At 35.9% G+C, this 11,020-nt stretch overlaps 1 protein-coding gene across 1 annotated transcript; it reads left to right on the top strand.

The window, feature by feature from the left end:
• The first annotated feature begins 616 nt into the window (after nt 1–616).
• LOC141552741 (piezo-type mechanosensitive ion channel component 2-like) lies at nt 617–10,708 on the top strand. The gene is made up of 7 exons (XM_074284753.1): nt 617–1,064; nt 3,168–3,263; nt 6,757–6,858; nt 7,826–7,868; nt 8,571–8,751; nt 9,277–9,484; nt 10,491–10,708. Exons 1-7 carry the CDS (start codon nt 1,001–1,003, stop codon nt 10,706–10,708), a joined length of 912 nt encoding a protein of 303 aa, XP_074140854.1. The 5' UTR covers nt 617–1,000.
• Nucleotides 10,709–11,020: the final 312 nt, after the last annotated feature.

Below are 11,020 nucleotides of genomic sequence, written 5' to 3'. Positions count from 1 at the left end.
TTATTTTTTATTGGGCTATTGGGATAAGCCTGAATTTAAGGTCAGAAAATCTAAGCTGGCTTCTATTGCCTTCTACTTGTGTGATATTAGGAAAATCATTTAACCTCTCTATTCCTGTTTTCCCATCAGTAAAATAGGGATAGTTAGACCCTTAAGATCTATTTCACAGAGTTCTTAAGAGAATTATTATTAGTAGTAAATAAATTAACAATGATAGTTTAATTTGTATAGCCCATTAAGGTTCTCTTCACAACAACCCTGTGAGATGGGTTATGTGAATATTACCTCCATTTTATAGATGAAAAAACCGAGGTTCTGAGAAGTTAAGGAATTTCATCAATTAATAGATGTGTAAAGTGAAATTTGAACTCATTTCTATTAATTCTACTATTTCAAGGAGATAATCACTAGATAGATAGAGAGATAGATAGAGCACTAAGTACTTTATGAATGTCAACAATTATCATTCTTTTAATAGTGAAAACATTGAGTTATTTTGTTATTGCCCTTTATCTGAAAACGTCCTAGATGATGATGGTTACTGGCAGGGCCTGTGAAATTTCCACATTAGATTCTAATTAGAAACTATGACTCCTTCAGCCTGAAAGGAGGAAGTTGAGTCTTTGGAAAAGAAGAGTGTTGAGAGATCGATGATTTCAAAGAACAAAATTGAAGAATACTTATTCAGCAAGAAAGGAGGAGACTAGATTAAAGGGAAGAGGCCAAAGAAGGGATCAATTTTTTCCACTGGCTAAGCACATGAGATTTAGTATATAGCCCTGCTGCTCATCCCTCAGTTGCCTTCCCAGAATCCCCTTCTTAAAGTTGACTTATGCACTCAACTTTTCTTTTCTGGCCATGAACAAAGGTTGGTAGTGAAAGAGCAAAGTATGCAGTATGAAGAAGTGGTAAAGTCTTTCCACATTCTTACAGGCTCTAGACTGCGGGGCTAAGCCAACACATAGCACTTCTAGCCTTCATTGTGAGCAGACTGAAGATCATGGCCAGTGATGTCACTACTGCACTCACTTTTAGAGTTCTTCTGCCATTCTCTCTGATTGCAGGTAAGATTGCTTTCTTCCTTTTGAGAAGAAAATCCCGATGCATAGGTGAGTTTAATCCCCAAAGTAATTAAGGTAGAAACCTTTCTGTTCAGTGTCTTCCACAGCTCTGTGAAATGTAGTAATTTTATTTTATTTCCAGTTAGAGATATAGCTGCTACCTTGATACACTGCAGACCTTCAGTCTGGAAATATCAACTAGAAAACTCCTCCTTTATGGAATCTGGGAGTTATAGCATATTGAAAGCATATCTTGTTGTCCTTCTAGTGTTTTTTAGGAGAAAGAGAAGTAAAGATAGACTTTGGAGTCAAAGTTAGCTGGGTTTTTGAGCTTAGCTTCTATTTAGGACATTTTCTGAATTTTCCTAACAGTGTCACTGTAGATGTTTGTAGAGGTCAGGGGAGGGAAAGATTTGTCTATAGGATATCAATATATTCAATCAAGTTGGTCAAAAATTCAATCCCATTTAGATATGTGGACAGGCAGATAGTTTATAATTGATTTTTTGGTTACATTTCCAATTGTTATGTAAATATGACCTCAAAAATAGAGCCCTGACTCGGGAGTCAGAGAGCCTCAGTTCAAATATTGCCTCTGTTGCTTATCTGTATGACCTTGAGCTTCCTGAGCCTTAGTTTCCTCATTTGTAAAATGAAGTGACTAGAACTGATGACCTCTGAGATACTGTCCAATTCTCCATCTACGATCCTACGATACTGTGAATAAATTAACGACTTTAAATTGTACCTACCCAAACAAAGGAAAGATATAAGATGATTATCTGGAGAATTCATCTGAAATATTACAATAGTTTTGACCAAAATTTGTTTACTTGGATAATTCTTTCATTAATTCACCATGTTCCCAATTATTAGCATAGTCTAAGAATGATAGCAGTGAACACAAGACATCACACAGCTACAAATTTATTTATGTGTCAATTTCCCAAAATTAGTTTCCTTTGTTCACCAGTGATGCACACTTTGACTTTGCAATGTCAGTTATTGTTAGTGAAATGAGATTTTTTTTTTTTTTAGTACTCTGGGCAAATTATTTTCAGCTTGCTAGAAATTCTGATTTTTACTAAGCATACTTGGAAGCAATGTTTTTGTGTGTGGCTAAGTCAACAACAAGCATTGCCACATTACTAAAGAAAGATTGAAAAAGTGGGATCCCGGTCAGCCCAAATTACTGTAATAATTCATTATGAACGGGGTAAAGACCTAGAAAAATCTAAGAGATTTCTTAACTGAAACTTCAGTGATATTGTCATGAACCCCCTAGATAAACTTCCTCTTTCAATTCAATTTGTCTTCTATAATTTATAATCTTAGAGAATTGCCTAGACTAACACTGAGAAATCAGATGCCTTGCTGAGTTATTTACAATCATATATTTCAAAGGTAGGACTCAAACTTAGTTCTTCTATTACTTTCCTTTTAGCCTTTACTAAGCAGAAATTCTAATGGAGCCTGGTGAACTTTATTTTTTAAAGTCTAAATAACTGTATTTTAACATATTTTATTTCCTTTGTATTCTTTTGTATTTTTTATGCATTTAAAAACATTCTTCTAAAAAGCAGTCCATAGCTTTGTCAGAAGGAGTCCATGACTCAAAAAAGATCAAGAAGCCCTGCCTCAAAAATGAATGTGAATGAAATTCCATCACATCTGTTCCAATTCAATTCAACAAATATTGGTCAACTGCCTATCCTATGTAAAGCTCTATGTTGGAGGTTGGAAATGCAAAAATATAGATATACACTTTGGTCTAACTACACTTAAATGTATTTAAAATATGTAAAAGATAGGGTATGACATTTTAATTATGATTATAAGAAGAGTGAGATAAATACAAAGTCTACACAAAATATTATAGGAAAAAAGAGGAGGGAAAAATAATTTTCACCTTAAAGGGAAGGGAGAAAATTAATTATAGAAAAGTTTTTGGAGGAGTCAGCACCTGTAGGCAGGGAGAGGCTTCAATAATTGGAATGTATTGGAGTATTGGGCTGGGGGTTCAGTATGGGCAGAAGACAGAAGATGATGTTTGTTCTATTGCTTGCTAAGGATCTGATATCTTGATTTTTTTTCTTTCTATTACAGCTATATCGTTCAGGTACAATGGAATGTCAGTGGTCTATCTTATATTTTTACTACTCCTTCCACTCTTTCCCAAACCCTCAGCTACCTCAATGAAAGGTAGGTAAATACTCTCTTGAAAAGATTTCAATGTAGGATAAAAAGAAAATTTACTTTTGTGGTCTCAACTTTAAGTATTATATAGTGTATCCCTTGGGAAAACCAAAACCAAAACAATGAGTATTCCCATGCTTACAGGTAACATTAACTTTTGAGTTTAGCTTGTAAATACTTTAGTAGAAGTTGAGGATTCATAAGAGAATGGAAATCTAGTATTAAGGCCAGTGTAAGAGTGTTAGTCTTGGAGTCACCAGTTACTAGCTAAAATCCTGGGGCCACCTCCTTAGGCCTTAGTTTGTTTATCTGTAAAATGAAGATAACAATAACACCTACTTCATATAAAAGGCAATAGAATAAGTGCTATTTATTATAAGGAAGACCTAGGATTAGATCCTACCTTTGACATTAGCTATATTAACATGTACAAATCATTTAATCTCAGCCTCAACCAACTCTCTAAGACATCTAATAATACCTACTCATAGGATTGATGTGACAAACAAAATAGTTCATATATGTAAAATGTGGTTGTGAACATGGGACATGAATGGTAGACAACTGTTATCTTGAATATAATACCACCGTGAGAAACAATTTAGCCTAGGAGATAGAGAGTTTATCTTGGAGTTAAGAGGATATGAATTCAAGTCCTTCAAACAAAAACTAGCTATGAGGCCATGGGCAACTTGGTTACCTATTGCTTGCTGTCAACTTTCTGACAGAAAGTCTCCAAAGTAGAGCTGAACAACCAATCTGAGGATGAGAAAATAGGTTACATCACAGTCTCCCTGTATCAGCCAGTCATGGCGGGGCTGATCTCCAACACAACCATGCTTGACCTCATTCTCAAGCATTTCCTTCCTTCAGTAAACACTCCTAATCTCCTCCATTCTGAGTAATGGGTGACCTACCAAAGGAGTTATATAACCCAACAAGTTTTCTTTAGCAGCGACTAGATAGGTACCATCAGGGAAATTTCTCCCTTCCTAACCTGTCCAGCTCTGTCCTCCAAGTACTTTCTGGCTTCAAAAAAGCACCTCAGAGGCAAGACTCTGTGATGGGGATCCGGGAATAGGAAGCACACCTCCATTTCCATTTCATTTTGAGAGAGTTTTGCAGGAAGAAAAGGCTTGACAGTTGTGGTCTACATTACAGATCCCATTATGACATTTTCCCCTCAAAGCCAATTCTTCCCCAACTTTCCTGTTTGTGTTAAGGATAAAGTCCCTGATCTGGTTTCATTTTCAACTCTTCCCTCTCCCTCACACCACATTATCTAAGTGGTTGACAGATATTTCTATCTCTATAACATCTTTCCCATTTCCCTCTTCTTTCTATTCCTAGTCACAAGTCTAGTTCAGATCCTCATCATCTCTCACTTAGATTTTTGCAATATCCTTACTAGAGTCCTCCATTTTCCCCTACTCCCTTCTTTCATCCAAATAGTTGCCAAAGTGATGTTCCTAAAGCACAGACTTATCTATACTATTTCTACTCCCCACTCAGTAAACCTCAGGGGCTTCCTATTGACTCTAGGATACAATATGATTTTATCTTTAGCTCATCCATTTACTTGTATTTCTATTTTTCTACAATTTTTCTAACATAAAATTAGCACAGTAGTGCTTGCATATAATTTAAAAATAAGTATACATATATTTGGATGGCATGTTCATTTTTTAAAACCAATATGAGCATGACATAATTTTTAAAAGCTTAGAGATAACTACTTTAAAACTGTTAGAGAAGGATGAGCTGCCAATCACATTTGGTAGAGGGAGTTTCCACACTGAACATTCCCTCTAAGGATGAAATCAAAGCTCCACTCCGAATCCTTTCCCCACCAAAATAATATGATTGGACAAGGTCACATCTCTCTGGGCTCTTGACTTGAACAAAAGATTGATAGTTGAGCATTTCAGAGAGCTCATCAATTATAACAGTAATAAACTTGGAAATCCGAGAGATGCTAGCCCTACCACTTATTTACTGCTGTGTCATCTTATGGAAGGCACTTAATATCTCTGAGACACTAATGTCTATAAGAGAGGATTAATAACAGGCATACTATCTACTGGACAGGGCTACCATGAGGAGAGTGCTTTCTAATCTGAAGAAGTGTTCTATAAATGTGAGCTCTTATCATTAATAACGTGACCAATAGTGAATATTTTATTTGATAAATAATAAAAATCCATATCCCCATAGATCTTTAAGTGCTCTCTTCACAATTCCCTCTAAGGGAAGCAGGTCAAGTAGTATTAACTCATTTTACACAGGAAGAAACAAAGAGCCAAAGAGAGGTTAATTGAAGTAAGAATTAGAGCAGGGATATCAGCCAAGATTTCCATACCACTACAGCTCCTTTATTAATAATATAGATTACAAGAGAAACTATCTGCATAGAAAAATCTATTCCAATAAGTATTAGAAGAGTTATATAAATAAAGAGTATTTTCTAAATATAGTATGATCTAATTTGTTTGGTGAAAGCTTAGATGAAGATTTGACTTTGATGCTATCTGTGATAAAGGATTAGAGACAAAAGGCTCTAAAAAGAATTTATTCATCAAATTAATAGTATGACAAGAAATTCAACTTTAGGAAGAAAACTTAATCTGCTAAGGAAAATACATTTTTATATTACATTTTTATTTACTTCATAAACATTTCCCAATCGCGGTTTTTTTACATAATGGTATTTTATTTTTTCTAATTATATTTAAAGAGTTTTCATCATTCACCTTTATAAGATTTTAGGTTTTAGATTTTTCTCCCTCCGTCTCCCACAAGCAATCTGATATAAGTTATATATGTACAATCATGTTAAACATATTACAATATTAGACATGTTGTGAAAGAAGAATCAGAGCAAAAGGGGAAAACCACGAGAAAGGAATAAAACAAAACAAAAGTGAAAATAGTATGCTTTGATTTGCACTGAGACTCCATAGTTCTTTCTCTGGCTATGGGTAGTATTTTCCATCATGAGTCTATTGGAATTGTCTTGGATCATTGCATTGTTGAGAAGAACTAAGTCTATGATAGTTGATCATCACACAAAATTGCCATTATTGTGTATATGGAGAATATATCATATTAAATACGGTGCCAGCTTTCATTTCCATTTAACATATACATCAACTACATATTATTCTTATCTATTTAATAAAAGATGCCTAAAGGAGTTCTACATGGCTAGCATCTCTCTGTTGATCTGAATCTGCATTGGAAAATAGAAATTTTATGTAATTACAATATGAAGATAATTCAAAATAGCCTCTCAAGTCTGAATTAATGAGATGATTCAATGAAGATCCTATTATCAATCTATTATGGCTTTGACTCCCCTGGTGAGAGTACAAAATGTATGTTGTAATATGTGTGCACAGTCTGGGGCATACAATATATACAGAAAAGAATTTGACAGGGACAGACATTTGGCTCTTCTTGAGGGCAATGTAACCTTAATTTTTTCCAATTCTTTTTGTAGGCTACACAAAGCATCTGTTGAGAGCAATCTGTTACACCAGTGCCCTTTTCCTACTGATACAATTGACTGCTCAGATATTTTTTCGTTTCATGCCTCCTGACGGTAAGGAACAATATACTGAGATCTCTTGCTGCACCAGAGAATCCAGGAGTCAGAATTAAAAGTGGACCCTAATTTCAGTAATAGGAAGAGTCAAGTCTTTTCATCTTTCCCCTTTCTATGTACCATTTTCCTTTCCCCAAGCCTTTCCAAGGTGGACACACCTCCTTTTCTTTTTTCTTTGACTTTTCTGGGAAGTACTTTAGCAGAGTAGAGCCAAAAATCACAAAATGAATTGCAAGAGAGAAAGGGGAATAGGATGACAGAACAACAAGGGATAGAAGTTTCTCTGATTAGTAACTCCAGCAAGAGGAAGCATGGCATACTGAAGAATGCAGTGGAATTACAGAAAGATCTGGATTCAAATCCTCAGATACTCATTAGATCTGTGACCCTGATATTTTATTTTGCTACTGTTGATACCTCATTTTCCCCAACTGTAAAATGAAGGGGGTTGGAATCAAAGATCCTCAAAGTGTCCTCAAGGATCCATTTCAGTTCTAAATCTATGATCCTAAGATCTCTACCTCTTTCATCTTGTGAACCCTGGGAATGGAAGAGTGTCTTTATGGCATCTCCCATTTATGTTGTCTCCTCCAATCATAATGTGAGCTCCTTGAAGGCAGAGACTGTATCACTTTTCTATTTTTATCCCCAGTTTTTGGCACATGGTAAGCAATTAATAAATGCTTTTTAATTCACTCATATGTGAATTTCCAAGGGGAAAAAAAGAAGGGATGGTTTTAGGCCTCACTGAAAACTCAGTTCTCTTCAATAAATATTAATTAAGCATATGCTATATACAGGGAATATCAGTATACCAGTAGGACCAAGAAGCACATTCTGCTTCTTTCTGCTCCACTTCAAATAGTAACCCACTGGCAAGGCTGGCAAGAAAAGAGAGTCAAAGTCATTAAAAAGGAATACATTTGCAAATCCTAACATATGTGAACAAAAGCTTTTCTCACAGGTGCAGTTTGGGAAATGGTACTTGGAGATCTGGGGATTCTAAGGTAAGAATGGGTTTGACAAATAAAGGAGTATAACAGGCAGTAACTGTTCCTAAATGATTCTATACTATTCCAATACTATTTATTATTAGTTCTGAGCTAGATGATCTTGGGAGGAATAGAAGAAGGAAATGATAGTTTCTTCCCTAGTGGAAATGAAAGTCCTTTTGGAAAGGCAGGTCACATAAATATTTGAAGCAATTAGAAAATAATATTGCCTACATTACATGACATAGAGAATGCTACAAGAGAAATGAGGTGGGTTAGAATACTTTAGGAAGGGGGAAAAGGGACTTGAGATGGATCTTGAATGTTAATTATTTGTGAAGATGGTAAGAAGGATTATGACCAAAAACCAGAGGAAAGAAAAAACAAGGAATTTATATATTCCACAAACTAGCAAATTATTTCACCTAATACCTGTTATCATGGTATGGTGATAAGAGCCCTCGATTGGGAATCAGAAAAGCTAGGTTTGAATTTTAGTTCTGCCATTTAATACCTTTGTTTAGAAAGTCAATCTCCTTCTCACACACCATGCCTCAGTTCCCTCATTTGTAAAATTGATAGAGTAGTCTCCATTTCCAATGTTCATTACGGCTCTAAATTCTATGGACTCCCATGAAATACACGAGATAAGAAAAATAATTTCTCCAAAAAGCTCAGGGAAATCTTTCTACTTGACTTACCTATTCTTCTCCACAGATTCAGCCAAGTGGATGCTAGGAATATTGTGCGTCTATTGGGTCCAGACATTGGGATTCTGGTCACATCTCTGGTCGTCATAAAGTTGAGCCAAAAGCTGGTGATGCCCCTTGTTCCTGAATCACCTTTATCCTCCCATAGCAAAGTGGTGGAGGAGGAGACAGGGGAGGAGACAGAGGCAGTGAGTGAAACTCCATGCTATCTTAAATCTGACAATAAAGTTGGATTTTGGTTGATGAAGGTAATGGGGTTTTGCCCCAGTTTAATAATTTGGGGCAATGTTCCAAATTACTCTCCAGAAAGATTGGACAAGTTCATAGTTCCCCTAGTAGTATTATAGTATAGTATAATAGTATAATATATATCTTCCTTTCTCCCTGCCTTCAGCATTCATCTTTTTTCCTTTTTATCATCTTTGCCAATCTAATAAGTATGAGTTTTAATTTGTAATGATTTAGAGCATTTTTTCTTATAGTTATTGATAGCTTGGATTTTGAGTTGTCTTGAAGGAAGTAAGGGATTCTATGAAAGAAAAGCAAGGAAAGAATATCTTGTAAGTATGGGGGACTGCTAGAATAAAAGTTTTTTTTAAAGACAATTAAATATTCTGTAAAAGGAATATGAAATAGGTCATTTTGGCTGGATCACACAGTATGGGAAAGTAATGTGTAATGAGGTTGAAAAGTAGATTGAACTCTTTTCACAGGGAGATGAAATTGATCAGGATATTGATGACAATAGTTCCTATAGTAGCACATCCTCTGAAGAAAGTGTTTTTGGAGCAAGAACCAAGGGGAAGATAACAGAATTCTTGGGCAAAATCACTGCCATCATCACCCACTTGAAAACAATACTGGATACCCTTATTACAGTAGCGGGGAAGATCCTGGTGACCCTACTCCTGGGATTGTCAGGTAATGTAGCAGTCTAGGTGGAAGAGGAAGGTCTTGGGTTGCTCAACTTAAAGCTTTCTCTGGAAACTCTGGTGCAATGATGTCCTATAGAAGCTCCAGAGAGTCTCTTGGGACTAACTTTCTGAAAACAATTCAAACTAACTAAAGTTACCAAGTTTGGACACCCTGGTCAATTTATTTGCAACTAGCAGACTTTTTAAGGCAGCAAAGTGATCATGGAGGGCTGAGTTGAATCCTTCATCAGATATTTAGTTACTGTGAATCTGGGCAAGTCACTTAACTTTTCCAAGCATCATTTTCCTTATCTATAAAATGAGAAAGTTGGACTTGGCCTCTAATGTTCCTTCTAGCTCTAAATCTATATTTTATGATCCTTTCTCCTCACAAAATCATTGACTGTCAGGGTTTAATTTTAATTTAGGAATCATATAGTCAAACTACCTCCCATTATAGGTGAGGAAAAAAAAGGCAGTATGATACAGTGGAAAGAACCCTGAATTTAGAATCAGAAAAACTGTGTTCAAATTCTACCAGAGAGGCCCAGAACAGAGATAAGGGGAGGGAATAAGCTTTTATTAAGCACCTATTGTGTGTCAGGTATTGTTCTATGCACTTTAGAAATATATCATTTTATCCTCACCACAACCCTATGAGGTGGGTGCTATTTTAAATTCTCTATTTTATAATTGAAACTGAAGCAGAGGTTACATGACTTACCCTACATCTAAAGAAGTATCTGAGTTTGGATATGAATTCAGGTCTTCCTGATTCCAGGTTAGTAATTGTTAGTAATTGTCTGAGATAAAATTCAAACCTGGTGTTCATTCCATTATATCTTACAGCATCTTTTTAAATATTTTAGATAATGTCATTTCTACAAAAATCCTACATTATGCCACATAGCTGACTGTATCAACAATCCCCCAGATACATTGCTGTTGATTGTTTTACTAGTAAGAGTGCAAACTCTTCATTCCAAGCCCAAATAAACTATTTCTCTCCCTAGGAATTGTCCATCCTTCACTTACATCTGCTGTATACTTTGTCACATTCCTGGGCTTGTGCACGTGGTGGTCCTGCCATCAAGAAGTCGGCCCCCTGGCCTTCAGCACCATGTGTGTCTCCCTAGCTATCTTCACTGCAGGCCACATCGGGAGTCTCTATTTCTATCAGCTGCCTTACTTTCAAGACTTAGTCCCACCTGAAGACATTTATGCCAGGTAGAGGTCAAGGCTGCAGTCTGAGCTTTAAATTGTCTCTCTCAATTAAGGGGGGAAGGGTTCGAAGCAAAGATTTGCTGGCTTTGAGCCCCATCAGAATTATAATCCAATTGAACAAATGTATTTGTGAAAAATCCGTTATATTCAATGCCTTATGAATAGTACTGAGGAAGCAAAGATAAAAACAAAACTGACCCTGCTTTCAGGTAACTTACATTCTAAAGGGAAGGGCAGGGAGGATTTTAGGGTGTGTGTTGGAAATTTTTAGTGTTTGGAACCTAGTCTAAAGAGGCCAAAGTCTGGAGTTCTTTCTCCA

Source organism: Sminthopsis crassicaudata, chromosome 2, assembly GCF_048593235.1.
Source record: "Sminthopsis crassicaudata isolate SCR6 chromosome 2, ASM4859323v1, whole genome shotgun sequence".
Lineage (NCBI taxonomy): Eukaryota > Metazoa > Chordata > Mammalia > Dasyuromorphia > Dasyuridae > Sminthopsis > Sminthopsis crassicaudata.
Note: the sequence above shows the minus strand (reverse complement) of the source record. Positions and strands in the feature narration are given on the sequence as shown.

Bases quoted from the DNA above. Each gene is read 5' to 3' on its own strand.
- LOC141552741 (XM_074284753.1), top strand. From the start codon at position 1,001: ATGGCCAGTGATGTCACTACTGCACTCACTTTTAGAGTTCTTCTGCCA. The intron at 1,065-3,167 runs GTAAGATTGCTT...TTTCTATTACAG, and splicing joins GCCATTCTCTCTGATTGCAG to CTATATCGTTCAGGTACAAT. The intron at 6,859-7,825 runs GTAAGGAACAAT...CTTTTCTCACAG, and splicing joins TCGTTTCATGCCTCCTGACG to GTGCAGTTTGGGAAATGGTA.